Source organism: Pelophylax lessonae (assembly GCF_965119305.1).
Source record: "Pelophylax lessonae genome assembly, chromosome: 11".
Lineage (NCBI taxonomy): Eukaryota > Metazoa > Chordata > Amphibia > Anura > Ranidae > Pelophylax > Pelophylax lessonae.
Genome location: NC_138778.1, coordinates 144,584,020 through 144,609,343, shown reverse-complemented (window position 1 = coordinate 144,609,343; position 25,324 = coordinate 144,584,020). Strand labels below are relative to the sequence as shown.

The 25,324-nt window shown below is 45.2% G+C and overlaps 1 protein-coding gene across 3 annotated transcripts in view; it reads left to right on the top strand.

Annotated features, from left to right (window-relative positions):
- TBC1D16 (TBC1 domain family member 16) overlaps nucleotides 1-25,324 on the top strand; it is a 267,299-nt gene that overhangs the window by 133,937 nt on the left and 108,038 nt on the right. For 2 of the 3 annotated variants that reach the window (XM_082271733.1, XM_082271735.1), the window contains one exon: nucleotides 4,661-4,828. In XM_082271733.1, the coding sequence (XP_082127859.1) occupies nucleotides 4,661-4,828 (168 nt within the window). The remainder of the gene's footprint in view (nucleotides 1-4,660; nucleotides 4,829-25,324) is intronic. The other variant, XM_082271734.1, reaches the window with a different exon arrangement.

Here is a 25,324-nt window from a genome sequence, read left to right as displayed (position 1 = left end):
TGATTGAGAACAATCCATGACACTGGCAGGTCTCAGCCTTGCAAAGGGGGCAGTGCATGGTATAAATTCTGCAGGGTGCCCAAACTTTTGCAGACGCCATTTTTATGTATCCTGTAATTGTAAAAGTTTAAATGATGGAAATAAAATCTAACTTTTGTTGACATATTATAAGAATGTCTAATCTGTAATTTGATGCCTTTTGGAGATTTTTCCATCTTTCCTTGGCTTCTTTATGCACATTAATACAAATTTTTACCCGGGGAGCCAAAACTTTCGATCCCCACTGTATATATTATTTTATTTTATTTTTTATCCATGTTTTTCCACTTACTGTTGACTGACTGATTACCTTTGCTGGAAGTCCATTCCAAGCTTCAACTACTTTTTCAGTAAAATAAACACTGAAAGAGTTTGGGGCTGAGTTGAATCATTTTGGTTAATTAATTTATTGCAGAATTACACGTTTTCCAAAGAATAAACTAAATTTTGCTTATTGAGCTGCTTAGGTGAAATTACCTTGGGACAAAATATATACTTTTTTATTTAGGTGTGGAGTTTTTGGGGGTGCATTTATTGTAGTTTTTTATTTATTGTTTTTAACACTGAACTCCAGGATAAGCAAATATTGTTTTAAAAAAAGAGGCATATGTATTCTTCCTTAAGGCTGCATTCACATGTCAGCTTATAATCGCGGGCAGAACCGCCGCGGTTCCGCCCGCGATTCGGAGATTTATTGCAAATCGCGGGACGCCTAGCGTTGCCCGTTGATTTGCAATAGCCCCCCAAATCGCGGCAACATCGCGCAAACAAAATCGCGGGACGCAATACGCTCCAAAGAAGCTCTTGTACTTTTTTGGAGCGTATTGCGTCCCGCAATTTTGTTTGCACGATGTTGCCGCGATTTGGCGGGCGTAAATCGCGGCAACATCGCTCGGCGTTTGGGGGGCTATTGCAAATCAACGGGCAACGCTAGGTGTCCCGCGATTTGCAATAAATCTCCGAATCGCGGGCGGAACCGCGGCAGTTCTGCCCGCGATTATAAGCTGACATGTGAATGCAGCCTTAATCTTGGTGTTCCATGTGTAGTTCTTGCAGATCTCTGCAGTAATCCAGTATGAAAATGTACCCCTGTGCAGGAGCTTCCTGTAATAAAGACCGGTCACTTCTGCTTTCTCTTATTGTGCAGTGTGATTTGATTGGTCTTGTATTTCTTGTATTTTTTCTTGGGAGGGTGCATGTGATCAGCACAGGGCCAATCAGCACTGTCCAGACAGGGGGTCAGGGGTCTGGCAGCCTCATAGATCAGGGGAGAATGAAAAATTCTCATACAAGCTTTAACCAGACACTGATAGAAGTCACAAGGCTGCTCTAACTGCTGGTGAGAAAAGGTATTTAGCAGTTCATATTTACTAAAACTATTGCATTTCCATGTTCTGTGTACTGTGGGAGACCAGATATAATGAATGCAGGGTCCTGGGTTTAGTAACACTTTAACCACTTAAGCCCCGGAGGATTTGGCTGCTCAAAGACCAGGGCCTATTTTGCGATTCGGCACTGTGTGACTTTAACGGACAATTGCGCGGTCGTGCGACGCTGTACCCAAATGAAATTGACGTTCTTTTTTTCCCACAAATAGAGCTTTCTTTTGGTGGTATTTGATCACCTGTGCGATTTTTATTTTGTATCATGCGCTATAAACAAAAAAAGTGCGACAATTTTGCAAAAATAACAATATTTTTCACGTTTTTTTATATGAAGATCGCAAAAAAAAAAAATCTAAAATTTTTTAACATTTTAGGCCAATTTGTTTTCTGCTACATATTTTTGGTAAAAAAAATCGCAATAAGCATATTTTGATTGGTTTGCACAAAAGTTATCGCAGCACAGCTACTAACTACGGGAAAGATTTATGTCATTTTTATTGTTTTTTTTTAACTAATAATGGTGGTGATCTGCGTTTTTTTTTTTTTTTTGCGAGACTGCGACATTGCCGCGGACAGATCAGATCCCTGACTGACATTTTTGACACTTTTGGGGTTACCAGTTACATTACTACAGTAATCAGTGCTACAAATATGCACTGTTAATGTAAAAATGACACTGGCAGGGAAGGGGTTAACTTTATTAGTGATCGAGGGGTTAAGTGTGTCCCTAGGGGCGTGATTCTAACTGTCAAGGGGTGTGGCTTGTGATGTAACCACAGAGACATATGATTTTACATAGCAGGATCGCATAGCCTGTGTACTTACATCAGGGAGAATGACAGGCGGCTTTGTTTACATCAGCCGTCTGCCTTTCTCCCTCTCCAGCGGGAGATCGCGAGTGGCCAGCGGACATCAGAGCCACCGGTCACTCCCGCGGGGATGTCAGGGAACGAGCGGGGCAGGAACGCGCCTACGGCAGCGCGCGGTCGCCCCCTAGAGGCTCATGGGCGAGCGACGTACCGGTACGTTGCTTTGCCCAGGAGCGCCAGACTGCCGCAGTATATAGTCGTGCGGCGGTCGGCAAGTGGTTAATGTTATTTGTTTACGTGTTGCTTTTCTTTTTTTGTGCATTTGATGATTGTGAATTCTAACTGTTTCCTGTGAAAAAAAATAAAAATAACGAGGTGAACGAGGTGCTTTTTGACAAAAGAACAGGTACAGGATAGATGAAAGGAGCTTCCATAACCTGTAGGAGCCATTTAAGACCCAGTGCTCTTTGTGTTCCATGTCTTGTGTTTTGATCTCTTTTTTTTTTTATGTATTCATTTTTTGTCTACTGATGCTTTTAATTCCTCTAATTGGCTTTTTTTTTTCCGTCTAATTCTTTTTGTAACAAAAAAGCTAAAACTAGCTAATGATGCATGGCACAATAACAGGTCCAGGATAGTTGGAAGGAGCTTTTATAAGCCTTGGGAGCAATTCAAAGCCTTTGTATTTAGATATTTTTGCTTTGCGTGTATTTTTACTTTTTATGTGTATTTGATGATTATTTGTGTAAATATTAGAACCACCAAACTACTTTCATTTTGCCAAAATCTCACTATTTTAACTTTTTGGAAGTATAAAATCTCAATTTTACTCGCCTAGTCTCCATACTGTACACAGGTTTATACTTTTGCGTGCTTGAGCGTTTAATCTCTTGTCGACCGCCCACCGTAGTATTACTGCGGCCGGGCGGCTCGGCTGCGCAAAACCACGTAGTACTAGGTGATTTCGTGCATGAGGCTGTGGCCGCAGGAGGAGCCGCGGCAATTGCCGCCGGCCTCCCTCCATCGTCAGATAAACTGATGAAAACCCACCTGCTTATGTAAACAAAGCAGGCGGATCTTCTGTCAGACAGGCAGAGAGAGATCAGGAGTTTCAGCTAAACTGAAACTGCGATCTCTCTGTGCCTGTCACAGAGCCTCCCCCACCCCCCACAGTGAGCAAGCATATTTAGGCATACATTAACCCCTTTGATCACCCCCAGTGTTAACCCCTTCCCTGCCAGTGTAATTTATACAGTAACAGTGCATAATATTTAGCACTGATTACTGTAGTAATGTCACTGGTCCCCAAAAAGTGTCAAACGTGTCAGTTAGGGGTCCGATCTGTCCGCCGCAGTGTCGCAGTCCCGCTAAAAAATGCTGATTGCCGCCATTACTAATAAAAAAATAAATAAAAAGTCCAAAAATCGATACCATAGTTTGTAAACACTATAAGGCTTCTTTCACACGGTCCGCCTCCGCAGGCGGATCCGTGTTGCTCAGCGGGGATCGATCCGCGATCCGCGCTGAGCCGGGCGGATGACAGCTCCGTCTCCGCTTGCAGAGCGGAGAGGGAGGTGTCTCAGCACCCGCTGCTCTCTATGGGGGATCGGAGGAGAGCGGACCGCTCTCATCAGATCCGCTCCGCTCCGATTACTGAACGGATGGAAAAATAGGGTTTCCATCCGTCCAGATTTCAGCACAGGATCGGATGCGGATGGCAGCGGGTGTCAGCGGAGGTGACCTCCGCTGACACCCGCTGCCCCATAGAGCTGCATGGAGGATCCGATCAGATCCGCCTAAAAAACTGACAGGCGGATCTGATCGGACCGCCCGTGTGAAAGAGCCCTAACTTTTGCGCAAACCAATTAAAATACGCTTTTGGGGATTTTTTTTTTACCAAAAATATGTAGCAGAATACAAATTGACCTAAACTGATAAAAAAATTAAATTTTTAAAAAAAATTTTGGAAATGTTTTATAGCAAAATGTAAAAAATATTGTGTTTTTTTTTTTTTTTTTTTTCAAAATTGTCGCTCTTTTTTTGTTTATAGCCCAAAATCTAAAAACCGCAGAGCTGATCAAATACCACCAAAAGAAAGCTCTATTTGTGGGAAAAAAAGGACGTACATTTCATTGGGGTACAGCGTCGCACGACCGCGCAATTGTCCGTTTAAAGTAACGCAGTGCCGAATCGCAAAATAGGGCCTTGGTCAGGAAGGGGTAAAATCTTCCGGTCTTAAAGTGGTTAAACAAGAAATAAATAGAGAAGAAGCAGGCAACGTATAATGTGATCTCCTGTTTCTCCCAGTGTTTGTACAATGTATCATCATTGGCAGGCCCAAATTCCATTCAGTTTATCAGGAATATTTCCAGCTTTTCATATGAGGCCTTGGATTGTCTCCAATGTGTTGTTTTTTTTTTACTGTAGCAGGTAACAGAGGACAAGACCTGTCTCCACTTCTCAATACAGAGGCCTAATCTACCTTCTACTGAAGCTCATCCCGAAGAGGGAATGTACCAGAAACTTGATGTTACTCTGTGGTTGCAGCATTTCAATGATGTTGGACAGGTGGAGGAAGAGTACAAACTGCGCAAGGTCAGGAACTACAAAAGGAAAATGTATATTTATGTATGATATATTTGAAAACCTAACATAGTTCCTGACATAAAGCCTGCATTCATACCTGAGCAGAGTGTATTCCAGGTGAATTATTTTTCCAGGTGTACTACATGCATTTTTTCATGTGTTTTCCCAGATGGGGAAGGGGAGGACAGCAATTCTATAGGATGAGAGATTTTTAGGCTTCTACAGGTGTTCCAGTGTAATTCTATGGGATGACACCGCCTGATGTTGCTATAAAATAAAATAAAAAGCTCATGTACTTTGAGTGTAGGGCGACTGAGCATACAAAAGTGTGTACAGAGACAACTAGAAAGAGAGGGATAAGGAAACAACCAGAAAAATGATCAAGTGTAAATGGGGGCTAAATATACATATACAGGGACATGTTTTTCAAATTTGCAATTCTTTCACTTCTCATTCTTTAACCTCTAACCTTTAACCTCCCTGGCGGTATTCCCAAGTGTGGCTCCGGGTTAATTTTCAGTCCCAAAAGCGGTAACCCCCGAGCCACACTCGGGGTTACCCCAGAATGTTACTCACCTTCCCTGCGATCCCCCGCCGTCCTCCTCTGCCATCCTCCAGCCTTCCTCCCACTGTCCTCTCGCTCTGTGCTCGGCAGATCGTTGCAACGCAGGGGGGTGGAACCGACGGCAAATTCAAAAATGTAAATACACCAAATGAGATGATACAAAGCTGTAATCGGTAACGGATTACACTGTATCATGCCATTTCAGCACAGGATTGCACCTGGTGACTTTTCCAGTGCTCTGCATGTGCTTTTCCAGTGCTTTGTGCCTGCAAAATTGAGAAAGACCATGGCTTCCAAAAAGCTTTATTTTTGCGCAAAAGCGCTTTTAGGCGAACTGGAAAACAGCGACAGCGAAACCGAGTTACTTTAAGAACTGAGTGATGTGGAATTTGGGAAGTATATCAAATGATTCTTCAGAATTTCCAACGGAGCGATGTGCCAGAAAGAGACATCAGAGTCGTCGCTGTCGTCACTTTCCGTACCTGATGATGAATTTTCCCACCAATCGCTATCGCTCCGTTCTTCAAGGAACTCCGTTTCGCTGTCGTTGTTTTCCAGTTCGTCTAAAAGCACTTTTGCGCAAAAAGCCTGGTGCCGCCATTAGCTGAGCACCCAGCGGGAGGACAGCAGGAGGATGGCTGGAGGACGGTGGGGGAATCGCAGGGGAAGGTGAGTTTTAAATTATAAAACAGATTTCCATGCAAAACAATGTAGCGCTTTTAGGACAGAAATCCTGACATAATCAGACCGCCAGGGAGGTCAAGGGGCACAGGAATATAGTAATTCATGGACATTTTAATGATACTGCCATCTTTAAGAGATTTTGAACACTGGCAAACAATAAAGCCTTTGGCCAGCCAGAAATAAGCCCTCCCACTTGTATTATGCTTCAGTTTTTTTGCTTGTATTCTAGGAGAATAACGTTTCTCTGTCGCTCATTGACAGACGTAGTCCTCTTGATTAATATCAAATTGGGTTATACTGCCCTCTACAGGAGTAGGACACTAGGCAGAAAGAAAACGTTCTGGCCACACCTTAGGGGCAGTCCCAGAGGGTATATCCTCTTCCTGTCTGCTACAGGAAATCAGTTTTTTTCTGTCTAGTTAGGAGTAAGGACCTAAGTTCCTTGCTGGGATCTTTGGTCCTGGCAAGATTTTTTAGAAATTTTTTTTCTTTTTTAGGTAGCTGTTTTCTCCAGTTTTCCTGTGAGATCTTCAAGAAAATCACGCCGGAGCTGGGCGACGAGCTGGATGTTGAGATCCAGTGGTCACCCCAGCCGGCCTAGGAGCGCGTGCAGACCATAGCTCCGCGCTAGGTCGGCCGCGACACATTCAAGCAAGTATGCTGGAGCTGGGCGACGGGCTGGATGTGGAGACCCAGTGGTCACCCCAGCCGGCCTACGAGCGCGTGCAGACCATAGTTCCGCACTGGCTTGGCCGCGACATAGTCCCACTGGACGGGGACTGGCCTTGCGAGTGGAACATCTCGCCAGGACGCCTAAAGACAGTCGAAGATTGATTCAGGGCGTCCGCATTGGTCGACAGCCCCCCACCTCGGTGGAGAGGGGTTCTGTTAAAAGGGGGTGCCCGTCAGTTCCGGTATGGTGAGTAAATGTTCCCCCTTCCCCCTTGTCGGGTTTTTGGGATGGATACGGGCCCCTCTGTGGATGGTTGGACCTTTTCTTTTTAAAGAGTTCCCCCTCTATCCTATGACATGTTCACAGATCTTCCTGTGAGAGTGTGAGTGGTGTATAGGAGTTACAATGGGTTCAGATCCACATGTTGGCCTTCACCAGTGAAGGAGCCACTCCACGCAGGTTAAGTACTCTGACGGCCAGCATAGCCATGGGAGACTTCCTGAAGACATAGGATCTTATCCTGATGTTGGCTCCGTGTGACCTTGGACTTTATCACACTGGGTCCCAGCTTTCCATCCTTAAAAAAAAAAAAAAGCAAGCTTGGTTTGGGAGCTGACGCTCCATGAGGCTTGGTTTGGGAGCTGACGCTCCCTGAGGGTTGGTTTAGGAGCTGACGCTCCATGAGCCTTGGTTTGGGAGCTGACGCTCCATGAGGCTTGGTTTAGGAGCTGACGCTCCATGAGGCTTGGTTTAGGAGCTGACGCTCCATGAGGCTTGGTTTAGGAGCTGACGCTCCATGAGGCTTGGTTTGGGAGCTGACGCTCCATGAGGCTTGGTTTAGGAGCTGACGCTCCATGAGGCTTGGTTTAGGAGCTGACGCTCCATGAGGCTTGGTTTGGGAGCTGACTATTTTTAAAGAAAATACCGGCATATAGGTAAAAGCAAGCACCTACCCTATGCAATGATGCAGGCGCCATTCTCTCGTAGGCCAGACTTGCAGGCCGCCGCCAGCCTTCTGTAAACCATCCGCAATCCGCCGGTAAGAGCACACAGGGTCGGCAGCCGCCGCCATTTTTCTGTAGACCGCATGGATCCTGCAGGACTACAGACTGCATTGCCTACACAGGCCGCCCGCAGGTCACGCAGGCCGCCATTTTGCCGTAGCCTGGTGTCCCCTACATGGGGGCGGCCATGTTTCGTGTGCCCAAGCTACCTCGAGGAGTAGCTGAGAACGCCGGAAGGCGTGTAAAAGGGGGCAGAGCCACTTCCTTTACCCGGGAAAGCTATCACAGGACTTCCTAGTCTGAATAGGACAACGCTGGGAGCAGTTTTAAGCTTCTCTGCATCAGGTGGTGAGCCCTTGGGGTCTCTCTCTCTCTGTAGGGGTCCAGAACAGGTACGCTGAGGGGCGCTGTTGCGCTGGGGGATTACAGATATAAAAAAAAAAAAAAAGAGAAAAAATATGTATATTTTTATTTTCAAATTTTTTACTGGCAAAGTGTCCTGGATTAGCATGGACCCTGCCACACATCTATCTCCACCTGATCCCCTCGAGTGGCTGCAGGACCCTCCAATTCCCCACTTACTATTGATGCATTATCAGCGGTTGTGGAGTCTTTTATATCCCGGGTGGAAGTGGCCTGTCAGGGATGGGGCGCAAGGAAGCGACCCCCGCCTACCCCTAAATTCATCTGAAACTTCGGATTCAGAGTCTGAACCTGTCACTGCAAGTGCAGGTCCCTCATCTGGGGCTGGTGTCTCAGGTACGGTCTCCACAGACAGTGAGGAGGGCGTTTCGGCATCTGCCATAGCCCAAGAAGAAGCGTTGGTGAACGCACTAATTGTGAGACTGAGATCCCTTTTGGTACTAGTAAACGGACCAAAATGGCGAAAGTGTTTTCTTTTGCCCAAATGTATTGGTAATGGCATTAAAGAAGAATGGGGTCATCCAAAACGAACCCCTGGTTTTTTCCAAACGCATTATTAGGCGTTATCCGTTTGAGGAATTCCTCCTCAAGAAATGGAAAGTGCCACCTGTGGTGTATTTACCAATTTTCAGATTAAATAAAGCTACGGTTATCCCATTGGAGGACGCTCCGTCCTTTAGGGATCCGGTGGATCGTAAGGTGGAAGCTGTGTCTCGCGCCATCTTTTCCTTGATTGGGTCAGCTTTTTAGACCAGTGATTGCAATTGGTTTGGTTTTACAAACATTGACAGAATGGACCAAGTTGTTACGCCGGGACTTAGAGGGGAGAAGCATCCCCCCGGCAGTATCAGACCTGCTGGAGCAGATGATACAAGGGCTACAGTTTGTCTGTGACGCTACTCTGGACGCCACTCCCTTGTTGGGGCGGGCATCAATTTCAGCAGTCGTCCTCAGGCGTGTACTGTGGCTAGGGTGTTGGTCGGCGGACCAAGGTTCCAAAGAAACTTTGGCTAATCTCCCTTTTCAGGGGGATCGCCTATTTGGGGCCACCTTAGATGAGATTATCTAGAATCTCACTGGAGGCAAGAGTACTTTTTTGCCACAGAGCACTAAGGGTAAGGGACCTCGTCAGAGACGGGGGCCTTCCTTTTCCGCTCATAAGAAATTTTTTCGCTCCGCTGGGACGGGCGATAAAGCTAAGCCCTCCAAAACTCCTTCAGGAGGTTTCAGGGGGCGCTGGTCGGGCAAACAAGACTTCGGCTCTTCCAAACCTGAAGATAAGACTATTAAAGCCTGAAAGTGCGCCCCCACCCATACTTGGGGTGGGGGGATGTCTTCGCCGGTTTCCGGATTCATGGCTTTCCAGAATCCCGGACAAGTGGGTTTGCAAAGTCAGAAGGTCAGGTTACAAGATCGAGTTTCAATCATTCCCACCGGTGCGATTCTTCCCCTCCAAGATCCGACTATCCCCGGATCGCCTAGAAGCTTTGCGGGGGGCGGTCACGGATTTAATGCAACAAGGAGTGGTGGTCCACGTTCCTTGGACAGAGCGTTTTCAAGGGTTTTATTCGAACCTTTTCACAATACCAGAAAAGAGGGCAAGGTGCGTCCAATTCTGGACTTAAGAGCACTCAATCTTTTTGTCAAGGTACAAAAATTCAAGATGGAGTCCATTCGCACAGTAGCGGCCTCCCTGCATCAGGGGGATTTTCTGGCGTCCATAGACATCTAGGATGCCTATCTTCACATTCCTATTTACGCAGGACATCAGCGTTTCCTGCGTTTTTCCGTAGAAGAGAACCATTATCAGTTTGTGGCGTTACCCTTTGGTCTCGCCTCGGCTCTTCACAAAGGTGTTGGCCCCAGTGTTGGCGCTGTTGCGGCAACGAGACATATCGATTCTAGGTTACCTAGACGATCTTCTGCTTCGTGCAGAGTCTCCGCAGACTCTGTTGCTAACTTAGAGATCACCATAACCTCTTTGCAAGAGTTCGGGTGGCTGGTGAACTTACAGAAGTTTTCTCTGGTTCCCACCAGGAGGCTGAAATATCTGGGTCTAATTTTTAGACACATCCAGGGCAAAAGTGTTTCTCCCTGCGGAGAAACTCCAGAAGATTCAATCAACGATTCAGTTGTACTATCTGACAACTGGCCTTCCCTTCGGACTTGCATGAGAGTCCTGGGTTTGATGGTGGCTTCCTTCGAAGCAGTATCATTTGCCCAGTCCCATACCCGAATCCTTCAAAAAGAAATTCTTCTCAAATGGAATCGGAATCCAGATTCCATGGACAATCGGATCCGACTGAGCGAGCGGACCAGGAAGTCTCTGGTCTGGTGGCTTCGGTCTCCGATGCTCAGCAGGGGAAGTCATGTCTTCCAATAGATTGGACGATTTTCACCACGGATGCCAGTCTATCCGGGTGGGGAGGAATTCTCGGCAAAACATCCGCTCAGGGGCTTTGGTCCCTGGAAGAGTCTAGGTTACCGATAAATGTATTGGAACTGAGAGCGATCAGACTTTGTCTGATTCACTGGACCGAGCAGCTCCGGGGCAGCCACGGCTGTGGCTTACGTCAATCACCAAGGGGGCACCAAGAGTGTCCTGGCGGCCATAGAGTGACCAGCATTCTTCATTGGGCGGAACGATTGTTCCAGCTCTCTCCGCGGTGTTCATTCCGGGGGTGGAAAATTGTCAGGCAGATTATCTCAGCCGTCAGATTCTGGATCAAGGGGAATGATCTCTTCATCCAGAGGTATTCCACCAACCGTGCCTCCGTTGGGGCACCCCGAATGGGATCTGTTGGCATCTCGGCTCAACAGGAAAGTGCGGAGGTTTGTGGCTCGCTCCCGCGATCCTCTGCAGACGCCGCAGACACGCTGATCGCCCCGTGGGGCAGTATCCGCTACTGTAGGCCTTCCCTCCTCTCAAGTTGCTGCCGAAGCTTCTTCGTAGGATAGAGGTGGAGGGAATCCCACCTCTATCCTGCGAAGAAGCTTCGAATCGGATCCGACTGAGCGAGCGGACCAGGAAGTCTCTGGTCTGGTGGCTTCAGTCTCCGATGCTCAGCAGGGGAAGTCATGTCTTCCAATAGATTGGACGATTTTCACCACGGATGCCAGTCTATCCGGGTGGGGAGGAATTCTCGGCAAAACATCCGCTCAGGGGCTTTGGTCCCTGGAAGAGTCTAGGTTACCGATAAATGTATTGGAACTGAGAGCGATCAGACTTTGTCTGATTCACTGGACCGAGCAGCTCCGGGGCAGCCCGGTTCGGATCCAGTCGGACAACGCCACGGCTGTGGCTTACGTCAATCACCAAGGGGGCACCAAGAGTGTCCTGGCGGCCATAGAGTGACCAGCATTCTTCATTGGGCGGAACGATTGTTCCAGCTCTCTCCGCGGTGTTCATTCCGGGGGTGGAAAATTGGCAGGCAGATTATCTCAGCCGTCAGATTCTGGATCAAGGGGAATGATCTCTTCATCCAGAGGTATTCCACCAACCGTGCCTCCGTTGGGGCACCCCGAATGGGATCTGTTGGCATCTCGGCTCAACAGGAAAGTGCGGAGGTTTGTGGCTCGCGATCCCGCGATCCTCTGCAGACGCCGCAGACACGCTGATCGCCCCGTGGGGCAGTATCAGCTACTGTAGGCCTTCCCTCCTCTCAAGTTGCTGACGAAGCTTCTTCGCAGGATAGAGGTGGAGGGAATCCCAGTTACCCTGGTAGTTCCGGACTGGCCTAGTCGGGCCTGGTACGCCGACCTGGTCAGGCAGGTCGCAGACGTTCCTTGGCGACTTCCTCTCAGGGAGGATCTGCTGTCGCAGGGACCGATCTTCAATCCTGCTTTACGATCGCTGGCTTTAACGGCCTGGCTATTGAGACCCAGGTGCTGAAGGACAAGGGATTGTCAGCTTCAGTTATTCCTACTCTAATTAAAGCGAGGAAAGCGACTTCCACAAAGATCTATCATCGCACATGGAAGTCTTATATCGCGTGGTGTGAATCTCTTGGGTTTCCTCCACGTTCTTATTCGGTGAACCGAATCTTGGTTTTTCTGCAACAGGGGGTTGAGCAGAAGCTGGCCTTGAGTGCTATCAAGGGTCAAGTTTCAGCATTGGCAATCTTCTTTCAGAAGCTTTTGGCTACTCATTCCTTGGTGCGGAATTTCATCCAGGGGGTGCGACACCTGGCTCCGCCAGTGCGCGCGCCTTTACCACCCTGGGATCTTAATTTGGTGTTGTCGGTTCTTAAGAAACCTCCTTTTGAAAATATCAGGGAGATTCCCTTGCTTACTTTATCCCAGAAGGTGGCCTTCTTGGTGGCTATCACTTCTGCACGCAGGGTGTCAGAACTGGCTGCATTATCCTGTCGTTTCCCATATCTGGTGGTTCAGAGGGATAAGGTTGTTCTTCGTCCGAAACCATCCTTCCTTCCTAAGGTGGTTTCAGAGTTTCATTTGAATGAGGACATTGTATTGCCTTCCCTGTGTCCTAAGCCCAGTCATCCTCGAGAATTCGCGTTGCATTCCTTGGATGTAGTTCGGGCGAACAGGGTATACTTGAATACTACGGATTCATTTCGTAAGACGGATTCACTGTTTATGATCACGGATGGCCCTAAGAAGGGGTTGCCTGTTTCTGCCGCGACCATCTCTAGATGGATCAGACAGACGGTGGTATAGGCTTATTCTATTTAAGGGTCGGGATCCCCCGTTCCCTGTTAAGGCGCACTCTACTCGGGCGCTTAGTGTTTCCTGGGCCTTCCGCCATCAGGCGTCAGTGGTTCAGGTTTTCAAGGCGACTACTTGGTCGTCGGTACATACCTTTACAATATTGTATAAGGTTTATGTAATGGCATCGTCAGATGCCTCTTTTGGCCGCAAGGTTTTGCAGGCCGCAATTTGAGGAGACCGTTGGTCTACCTCGAGGGTTTGTTGGGTAGGTCTCATCTGTTTGCTCGATGAGTCCCTTGATACTTCTGGTTGGCTCCAGTTGGGCCTTCTGGATTTTGATTTCTGTTCCCACCCCTCATTTGTGGCACTGCTTTGGGACGTCCCAATTTGATATTAATCAAGAGGACTACGTCTGTCAATGAGCGACAGAGAAAAATGGATTTTTGTAAAATCTTACCGTAAAATCCTTTTCTCTTAGCTCATTGACAGACGTAGTACCCGCCCCTCTATCATTGAGTTGGGTTGGGTTAAATTCTCTGACACTGCTTTGTGACATAACTGATTTCCTGTAGCAGACAGGAAGAGGATATACCCTCTGGGACTGCCCCTAAGGTGTGGCCAGAACGTTTTCTTTCTGCCTAGTGTCCTACTCCTGTAGAGGGCAGTATAACCCAATTTGATATTAATCAAGAGGACTACGTCTGTCAATGAGCTAAGAGAAAAGGATTTTACGGTAAGATTTTACAAAAATCCATTTTTTTTCTCTTCTGAGAAACATTTACCTATTATACTGGCCATTGTATTTTTTCCACAAGATCTTTTTTTACTTCAATTAAAACATCAACTACATGCTGCTGATCTGGGCTCTCTATGCAGTCATCCAGATGTGTGTTTTTGGGCAAACTCGTTTTGGAAGGTGACTCTGCACACCACTGGAATGACGATTGTGGAACTTTTCTGGAATGTGATCTTCAGGCATTGGGCTCTACTCATGGTGCTTCCCAGACTTCCCTAGTTTTTGTACTCTTATCAGTTAGCCACAAAGTGCTTTCCAGTTTCAGAGCTGTGGCACAGTGTCTGATGTGACCCAGTCTCAGAGGGCTTAATGTGTATAAGCCCATGAATGGGATAAAGATAACCTAGATTATGAACTTCAGGCACTGGGCTCTGCTAATGGTGCTTCCCAGACTTCCCTAGTTAGCCATAAAGTTCTTTCCAGTTTCAGAACTGTGACCCAGTCTCAGAGGGCTATGTGTGTGTATAAGCCCATGAATGGGGTAAAGATAACCTAGATTGTGAACTTCAGGCATCGGGCTCTGCATTGTGGCATTTAACAGACCCTTGTGTACTGTACCCGCAGAGCACTCTCCAGTTTGAGCTATGGTACAGGCACTGATGTAACCCAGTCTCTACCCTCTACCTGTGTGAATCAGCCTCTGGAAGTTGTAAAGGCAACCTGGTATGTCGCCTTCAAACACTGTGCCCTGCATTGTGGTGTTTTTCAGATCCTTGTGTACTTTGTCAGTTAATTGCAGAGCACTCTCTATGTCTAGAGCTGTGGTATAGCTTTGGTTGTGACCCAGTTTCAGAGATTTCATTCTCTGAGTGAGTTGCCGATAGTGAATAACATATCCTGATATGTTACCATTGCAAAATGGCTCTGTCTTATGGCACTTCTAGATCCTTCTGGTACAGTACAGGCGGTCCCCGGGTTGCAAACATCCGACTTACAAACGAATCCTACTTACAAATGGAGGGAGACATCAGGATAGGAAATTCACTCCTGTAAGAGTTCTCATGGGAAAAAGGGATCTCCACTGAAACTTTATCACCAATCCTTGTTTCCACAACAACCCAACATTTTCAAAATCCAGTTGTCATAGACAGAAAGTGAGGTGAAATCTTCTGAACAGGGGAAGAGACAGCAAAGGGGGAAAACAGGGGTAGAGACAGCAAAACAAATGGTGCAGGGGTGTTTACCCTTCCTTATTCTATCCAAAAAAAAATAAAAAGTATTCTTTTGGCTGGGGTTACACTTAAAAAATGTACCTGTTCCGACTTACAAACAAATTTGACTTGACCTCCCTGGCGGTATGATTCTGTCAGGAATTATGTACCAAAAGCGGTAAAATTTTTTGCATGGAAATTTGGCGTTATGTATTATAGGCCTACAATTCTTAGTAATTACTGACTTAAACCTGACCAAAAACAAGACTCTAGTACACATCCCAGATGTGATAAATTTGAAACACAAACGCATGAATTATAATATAATCAATAATATAATTTTATTATATAATATAATATAATATATATATATATATATATATATATATATATATATATATATATTATATTATATAATAAAATTATATTTTTGATTAGATTATAATTCATGCGTTATATGTGTGTGTGTGTATATATATATATATATATATATATATATATATATATATATATATACACACACACACACACACATACATATACATACATACATATATATATATCTATATATACATACATATATATATATACATATATATATATATATATATATATATATATACATATATATATACATACAGTGGGTACGGAAAGTATTCAGACCCCCTTAAATTTTTCACTCTTTGTTACATTGCAGCCATTTGCTAAAATCATTTAAGTTCATTCTTCTTCCTCATGAATGTACACATAGCACCCCATACTGACAGAAAAACACAGAATTGTTGACATTGTTGCAGATTTATTAAAAAAGAAAAACTGAAATATCACATGGTCCTAAGTATTCAGACCCTTTGCTCAGTATTTAGTAGAAGCCCCCTTTTGATCTAATACAGCCAGGAGTCTTTTTGGGAAAGATGCAACAAGTCTTTCACACCTGGATTTGGGGATCCTCTCTGCCATTCCTCCTTGCAGATCCTCTCCAGTTCTGTCAGGTTGGATGGTAAACGTTGGTGGACAGCCATTTTTAGGTCTATCCAGAGATGCTCAATTGGGTTTAAGTCAGGGCTCTGGCTGGGCCATTCAAGAACAGTCACGGAGTTGTTGTGAACCCACTCTTTCCTTATTTTAGCTGTGTGCTTAGGGTCATTGTCTTGTTGGAAGGTAAACCTTCGGCCCAGTCTGAGGTCCAGAGCATTCTGGAGAAGGTTTTTATCCAGGATATCCCTGTACTTGGCCGCATTCATCTTTCCCTCGATTGCAACCAGTCGTCCTGTCCCTGCAGCTGAAAAACACCCCCCACAGCATGATGCTGCCACCACCATGCTTCACTGTTGGGACTGTATTGGAGAGGTGATGAGCAGTGCCTGGTTTTCTCCACACATACCGCTTAGAATTAAGGCCAAAAAGTTCTATTTTGGTCTCATCAGACCAGAGAATCTTATTTCTCACCATCTTGGAGTCCTTCAGGTGTTTTTTAGCAAACTCCATGCGGGCTTTCATGTGTCTTACACTGAGGAGAGGCTTCCGTCGGGCCACTCTGCCATAAAGCCCCAAATGGTGGAGGGCTGCAGTGATGGTTGACTTTCTACAACTTTCTCCCATCTCCTGACTGCATCTCTGGAGCTCAGCCACAGTGATCTTTGGGTTCTTCTTTACCTCTCTCACCAAGGCTCTTCTCCCCCGATAGCTCAGTTTGGCCGGACGGCCAGCTCTAGGAAGGGTTCTGGTCATCCCAAACGTCTTCCATTGGAGGATTATGGAGGCCACTGTGCTCTTAGGAACCTTAAGTGCAGCAGAAATCTTTTTGTAACCTTGGCCAGATCTGTGCCTTACCACAATTCTGTCTCTGAGCTCTTCAGGCAGTTCCTTTGACCTCATGATTCTCATTTGCTCTGACATGCATTGTGATCTGGAAGGTCTTATATAGACAGGTGTGTGGCTTTCCTAATCAAGTCCAATCAGTATAATCAAACACAGCTGGACTCAAATGAAGCTGTAGAACCATCTCAAGGATGATCAGAAGAAATGGAAAGCACCTGAGTTAAATATATGAGTGTCACAGCAAAGGGTCTGAATACTTAGGACCATGTGATATTTCAGTTTTTCTTTTTTAATAAATCTGCAACAATGTCAACAATTCTGTGTTTTTCTGTCAGTATGGGGTGCTATGTGTACATTCATGAGGAAGAAGAATGAACTTAAATGATTTTAGCAAATGGCTGCAATATAACAAAGAGTGAAAAATTTAAGGGGGTCTGAATACTTTCCGTACCCACTGTATATACATATATATATATATATATATAATATAAATGTTATGTGTGTGTTTGTGTTTTGTGCAACATTCAATGTTTGAATTTCTCTCCCTAGTTCCGCTCCCATGCAGCATTGCTGCTGCAGGGAACGGAACTAGGAAGTCATCACACCGGCGGAGGACGGACGAGCGGCGGGGATCTCAGACGGCTGGCGATCTCAGCAATGGGAGATCATCGCTGGATCGCCAGGAGAAGGTAAGACACCTCTGCGCGCTCTGCCCATCCACCCCGAGCGTGACTCGGGGATACCGATCCTAGCACAGAAAATCCACCCCGAGTCACGCTCGGGGATACCGCTAGGAGGGTTAAGAACAAACCTACAGTCCCTATCTTGTTTGTAACCCCCGGGACCGCCTGTATCAGTAACCCATAGAGCACTTTTCAGTTCTAGGGCCTAGCACACCCTTTCAGCAAGGTCCAGTCTCCCATAAATCATTATGACTATGGGTGGTTGGGCTGCAGAAATGGCAGCTACCTCACAGTTTTTATAATTGGATGCCATTTTAAACTTTCCACTTCTTTTTTTTTTTTTTTTACTGAAGTAACAATGACGCTTGAGGGAGCTCAGCATTTAAGGCATCCACTAGAGTGTTGAGTGCACATGCTCATTTCCCATCTTTTGGCTGAAGAGGAAGCACTTTACCCCTCCTTCTTTTAAGTGCATTGAAAGACATCCAGTTGGCAGTATTGTTTCACTGCGTGTTGACAGGGACTTGATCACCTCTGGCCACCTACAACTCTTCTGCACAAACTGCTTGGGTTTGTGAGTACACAAGGCCTTGCCCCACTTTGGGCCTAGTTGCTTACCAATAAGCAGTACTACAATGCTTCTAACATTTGTTCAGAAGCCAATCTCACTGTAATGAGTTCCCTTGTTCTCTAATCTCCTGCTGTAGAGGCAGTTCACCTATGTCCCCAGCATATTACCTTGATATGGTTACCTATATTTCTTTACAGGTGTCCCCATCAGCAGCTTCTATAGCTTTGCTCCCTGAGCCTGAGATTTGTACTGTGTTTTCCAGGCTTTTTATATCCACTTCTGATGTTACATAGTTACATAGTTAGTGAGGAGTTAGTGAGGTCGAAAAAAAGACATCAGTCCATCCAGTTCAACCTATGATGTGTGTGTGTGTTTGATGTTAACCGTACATTGTATACCCTTGTATGTTGTGGTCATTAGGGTGCCCAGTTTTTTGAAACTATCGATGCTCCCTGCTGATACGACTGCTTGTGGAAGAGAATTCCACATCCTTACCACTCTTACAGTGAAGAACCCTCTACGTATTTTAACTGCTTGCCGACCGCCGCAAGTAAATATACTGCGTCGGTCAGCCCTGGCCAGGCAAAGTGACGTACCGGTACGTCACTAGCCTGTGAGCCAATAGGAGGCGCGCTCCCGCCCCCGCTCGTTCCCTAACAAGTCCGCGCGTGTGACCGGCAGACCCAATGTCCGCCAGTCACTCGCGATCGTCCGCTGTGAAGGGAGAAAGGCAGGCGGCTAATGTAAACAAAGCCGCCTGTCATTCTTCCCTGTGTAACAGCAGAGATCTAACGGTCCTGCTATGTAGGACCGTAGATCTCTGCTGTTACATGTAAAGCCACATCCCTGCACAGTTAGAAGCACGCCCCTAGGGACACACTTAACCCCTCCTTCTCCAATAAAGTTAACCCCTTGCCTGCCAGTGTCATTTTATAGTAACAGTGCATATGTATAGCACTGATTACTGTAGTAATGTCACTGGTACCCCCAAAAGTGTCAAAAATGTCAGTCAAGGGTCCGATCTGTCCGCCGCAATGTCGCAGTCCCACAAAAAAATCACAGATCGCCGCCATTACTCGTTAAAAAAAAAAAAAAAACAACAAAAATGACAAAAATCTTTCCCTTAATTAGTAAACGCAATAACTTTTGCGCAAACCAATCAAAATAGGCTATTGTGATTTTTTTTACCAAACATATGTAGCATAAAACAAATTGGCCAAAAATGTTTAAAAATTTAGATTTTTACATTTTTTGGGGGGGAATTTCATTTAAAAAAATGTGAAAAATATTGTTACTTTTGCAAAATTGACGCTCTTTTTTTGTTTATAGCGCATGATCAAAAAATCGCACAGGTGATCAAATACCACCAAAAGAAAGCTCTGTTTGTGGGAAAAAAAGGACTTCAAATTCATTTAGGTACCGTGTCGCACGACCACGCAATTGTCCGTTAAAGTCACGCAGTGCCGAATCTCAAAATAGGGCCTGGTCAGGAAGGGGGTAAAATCTTCCGGGGCTTAAGTGGTTAAAGTTAAACCGCCTTTCCTCTAGTTTTAGTGAGTGGCCACGTGTCTTATTGTATTCCCTTTCTCTGAATAGTTTGTTCCTTATGCTAGGGTCGCCAGTACAGTATTTGTACATTGATGTGTGTCAGTCTGTGGACAATTAATGGAGCAATTTGTTTGCAGAAGCTCTAATTGCACTCTGTTGCCTTCCACTGCAGAGTCTATCTCTGACTTTACTAGGCCGTTACCTCTCAGAATGCCTGAGGACCCTCTCACCATCTCTGATTCAGATTCAGAGCTTTTGCAATTTGCCTCTAATGGGACTGTATTAAAGCAGGTTCTGCATAACTCAATTATGCACTTTAGTTGTTTCTAATCTAAATGATGCAGAAGACTGTGCCACACGTCTAGGGGATAAACCTCTTGTACTAGGTAAGGGGTCTGTTACAGCTTGTGCTGCCACAAAGACCTTCCCCATACATTCAGTACCTAAAATACCCCCTCTCTGGCTCTGCGCAATGATTTCCTTCTTTCAATGTGATGGAGCTTTCCCTTTTGATAGGGCATGTATAGATACATGTTCCTTTCCTTCTGTGGACCCTCTAGTTCTTCATTTTAACAGGCATGCAATAGGTTGATGGATTTTTTATCTTTAGGAATTTTACTGACAGTTGGTTTAGGTCTCAGTTTGACCCAACTGGAAAGACTTGCCAATCTGTGCTCGGAGTAAACTTTTTTTAGGGATCATATCACAATGGATCAAGTCCTTTAACCACTTGCCGACTGCCGCACAACTATAAACTGCGGCATTCAGCCTCTCTTGGGCAAAGTGACGTAGGGGTACGTCGCTCGTTCACGAACATCCCTGCGCGTTTGACCGGCGGCTCCGATGTCCGCTGGTCACTCGCGATCTCCCTCAGGAGAGGGAGAAAGACAGACGGCTGATGTAAACACAGCCGTCTGTCATTCTCCCTTAGATCATCACTGAGGCTATGCGACCCTGCTGTGTAGGATCGTATGTCTCTGTGATTATCTAACAAGCCACGCCCCCTGACAGTTAGAATCACGCCCCTAGGGACACACACAACCCCTTGATCACCAATAAAGTTAACCCCTTCCCTGCCAGTGTCATTTTTACAGTAACAGTGCATATTTATAGCACTGATTACTGTAGTAATGTCACTGGTACCCCCAAAAGTGTCAAGAATGTCAGTCAAGGGTCTGATCTGTCCGCCGTAATGTCGCAGTCCCGCAAAAAAAATCGCAGATCGCCGCCATTACTAGTAAAAAAGAAACAATAAAAATTACATAAATCTTTCCCGCAGTTAGTAAACACAATAACTTTTGCGCAAACCAATCAAAATGCGTTTTTATTGCGATTTTTTTTTTATACCAAAAATATGTAGCAGAAAACTAATTGGCCTAAAATGTTAAAACATTTTGATTTTTTTACATTTTGTTTGAGAATTTCATATAAAAAATGTGAAAAATATTGTTATTTTTTCAAAATTGTCGCTCTTTTTTTGTTTATAGCGCAAAAAGTAAAAATCGCACAGGTGATCAAATACCACCAAAAGAAAACTCTGTTTGTGGGATAAAAAGGACATCAATTTCATTTGGGTACAGCGTCGCACGACCGCGCAATTGTCCGTTAAATTCACGTAGTGCCGAATCGCAAAATAGGGCCTGGTCTTTGAGCAGCCAAATCCTCCGGGGCTTAAGTGGTTAAAAAGGGCCCTTCTAACACAAGGCCAGCCCTTGTGTTCTGGAACTAGTAAATCAAATGTCTGAGGCACTTTTAGAAGTTTGTCTCTCTCATGGCAGTGAGTTGTGCCCATATACATAAGGCATTTTGTTTTTTTGCACGGGATGTAGAGAATACATTTAAAATATGCCCAAATTTATTTACCTATTGAGGGAAGGTGCCTTTTTGGTCATGCACTGGATAGTAGGGATGCACCGATCCGATATTAGGATTCGGATATCGGCGCCGATACTGCCAAAATAGCTGGATTAGTGGATCGGTAAAATTAACTGATCCACGGGCCGATCCGGTTTTGTTAAATCCCGGCTCAGCTGTCCCTTACTTGCACGGAGCTGCTACTTCCTGTATAGGTCCGGCTCACAGGCAGAGTGATATCTGATGCACTCCGCCTGTGAATGGAGGAGCCATACATACAAAGCAGTGGCTTTGCTCTGTACGGCAGCCGCATGCATATTGTGTATGTGTGTATTTCCCGGATCGGTATCAGTATCGGTATCGGCAGATAAACAAAGCCAGGGTATCGGTATCGAGACTAGAAAAGTCGGATCAGTGCATCCCTACTGGATAGTGGTGTTCGTGATCTTGGTGAGCCTTGTACCATGTGCCTACTTCCACAAAGGAGCTCTTTAGATGGGGCTGTAGAACCCCATTCTTAATCCACTACAGCTGTTATACCTTGTATACAATCAGAGTCTACCTCCTACTCAAACCACAGATTTTAATGATGTAATCCTTTGTTTAACCACTTGCCGACCGCCGCAAGTACATATACTGCGGCGGTCAGCCCCTCACAGGCAGAGTGACGTATCGGTACGTCACTAGCCTGGGAGGGTCTGGGGAGCGAGCACGCGCCGCCAGCGGCGCGCTCCCGCGCGGTCACACGCCCCCCCCCGTGTGTGTGACCGGCGGACCCGATGTCCGCCGGTCACTCTGCGATCGTTGGGGGAGAGGGAGAAAGGCAGGCAGCTAGTGTAAACAAGCTGCCTGTCATTCTCCCTGTGTAGAGACACTGATCATACGGTTCTACTATGTAGAACCGTTGATCAGTGTAACTACACCTCAAGCCACAGCCAATCACAGTTAGAATCACGCCCCCTAGGGACACACACAGCCCCTCCCTCTCAAATAAAGTTAACCCCTTCACTGCCAGTGTAATTTTACAGTAACAGTGCATATATATAGCACTGATTACTGTAGAAATGTCACTGGTAACCCCAAAAGTGTCAAAAATGTCAGTCAAGAGTCCAATCTGTCCGCCGCAATATCGCAGTACCGCAAAAAAGATCGCAGATCGCCGCCATTACGCGTTAAAAAAAAACAACAAAAATGACAAAAATCTTTCCCTTTGTTAGTAAACGCAATAACTTTTGCGCAAACCAATCAAAATACGCTTTTTGCGATTTTTTTTTTTACCAAACATATGTAGCATAAAACAAATTGGCTGAAAATGTTAAAAAATTTAGATTTTTACTTTTTTTTTTTTTGGGAATTTCATATAAAAAAAATGTGAAAAATATTGTTATTTTTGCAAAATTGACGCTCTTTTTTTGTTTATAGCTCGTGATCAAAAAATCGCACAGATGATAAAATATTACCAAAAGAAAGCTCTGTTTGTGGGAAAAAAAGGACGTCAAATTCGTTTAGGTACAGCGTCGCACCACCGCGCAATTGTCCGTTAAAGTCACGCAGTGCCGAATCGCAAAATCCCCCCTGGTCTTTTAGCAGCCAAATCCTCCGGGGGTAAAGTGGTTAAAGCTGTACCCTACTTTTTCCAGTTGATTGTTTGCTCATCCAATTGAGTTTCTTGGGTGTTTCTCCCTCTGTGTTTGGATTCTCTGGCTTCAGCCTGCAGCTTCTACTCTAGACCCTACAACCCAGCATCTGGTTCAGTTGATTTTCCTTACTTTTCTGGGTTTTCTGTACTGTAGTATACATAACCCCAGATTATTTAGACTCCCCACAATTTGGTCTTCCTATGTTGACTGAAGTGTATTTTAGGATATTCATTCTCCTACTCGTTTTTTTATTTTTTTAATGGAGTCTATTAACATTTAACATGGGTCGTAGCAGTTCAACGTTTACTTCCGTTTTCCATCGAATCTATGTTCGGGCATTGTTTCTTTTGGATATTCTTATATTACGTTTTTACATCCGTTAGATCGCTCGGTGGCTGTTACCCTCCACTGCTTTAGGATGTCCCAAATGTCTGAGAATTCTGTGTCCCTAAATAAACAACGAAGAAAACATTTTTTTTTATGTACTTACTGTAAAATCTATTTCATAGCGTTCATTAAAGTGCTTCTAAAGCTGGGACATTAAATCCGAATACACAGCATATCCCTCTATAGTGTGTATCTGTCTCATTAAAGAGCACTAAATGTCACTCTTTGTCTGCTGCTGCATTCCTCAGCTATCAGCATGAATCACTTCTGACAAGTTTTCCTGAAGCCAAGAGGAAAAAAGGTGACAGGGGAGGGACCTCCAGCTGATTGACAGCCTCAGCTCTGTTTCTGTGTGCTGTGTGGAGGGGGTGTGTCCCTTCTCACCAATCAGCTTTTAGAGCTCTCCTCACTGAGCTCTGCAGAGTAGAACTTCAGCTCCCCACCCCCTTTTTTTCTGAACTCTGACAAACTTTATAATTCAGCACTTTGAATGTATATAGAAGAGAAAACCTGAACATGGCAGTATAACCCAAATGTCCAATAATTACTATGTTCTGGTGTCCCTTAATGAATGCCAAGAAACTTATTTTACGATAAGCACAAAAATCCTGTTTTATTTCTATATATCCTGTTTCCTTTTCTCCGCCTCTTTTTTTTTTTTTCTTTTTATTCAGAAAATTTGAGCTGCTGTCAAGAAACTAGTCACAGTTAGGTTTATGCAGTTAATTATCTATAACTTGTTGTAATCCTCTGAAATAAAAGATGAACAAAGCATACGCCCCCTATAGTTTGTACTTGCCTCCATCTATAGCACTTCACAGTAAGATTTTTGGCTGCTCTGACCTCCCACCTTCTAACTGTATGAGTCACTTCATGAGTCTATCCTGACACAACGTGATCCCGGGAGATAGCCCTGCCTCCAGCATGCAGCAGGCGATTGACAGCCTCAGCTGTGCATTTTCCCCTATAGGACTGTGTGTGGGGGGTGTCTATTCCCTACACTCAGGTCTCAGATTACACCCGCCTTCCTGCTCTACACTGTGCTGTGTGTGGCATAAGATCCCCAGGTAGCTGCAAGATCAAACACTACACAGAAGTTGTCAACCTTTATTTGTCAGAACAATCAGGGATTTAGCTGTAAAAGCAGTGTGTGTAGCAGGTACAGTTGGGCAAAAAAGTATTTGGTCAGCCACCAATTGTGCAAGTTCTCCCGCTTAAAAAGATGAGAGAGGCCTGTAATTTTCATCATAGGTATACTTCAACTATGAGAGACAAAATGAGAAATTAAATCCGGAAAATCACATTGTCTGATTTTTAAAGAATTTATTTTCAAATTATGGTGGAAAATAAGTATTTGGCCAATAACAAACATTCATCTCAATACTTTGTTATATACCCTTTGTTGGCAATGACAGAGGCCAAACATTTTCTGTAAGTCTTCACAAGGTTTTCACACACTGTTGCTGGTATCTTGGCCCATTCCTCCATGCAGATCTCCTCTAGAGCAGTGATGTTTTGGGGCTGTCGCTGGGCAACACAGATTTTCAACTCCCTCCAAAGGTTTCCTATTAGGTTGAGATCTGGAGACTGGCTAGGCCACTCTAGGACCTTAAAATGCTTCTTACAAAGCCACTCCTTCGTTGTCCGGGCAGTGTGTTTGGGATCATTGTCATGCTGAAAGACCCAGCCACGTTTCATCTTCAATGCCCTTGCTGATGGAAGGAGGTTTCCACTCAAAATCTCACGATGCATGGCCCCATTCATTCTTTCCTTTGCATGGATCAGTCGTCCTGGTCCCTTTTCAGAAAAACAGCCCCAAAGCATGATGTTTCCACCCCCATGTTTCACGGTTGGTATGGTGTACTTTGGATGCAACTCAGCATTCTTTCTCCTCCAAACACGACGAGTTGAGTTTTTACCAAAAAGTTCTACTTTGGTTTCATCTGACCATATGACCTTTTTCCCAGTCCTCTTCTGGATCATCCAAATGCTCTTTAGCAAACTTCAGGCTGCCCCGTACATGTACTGGCTTAA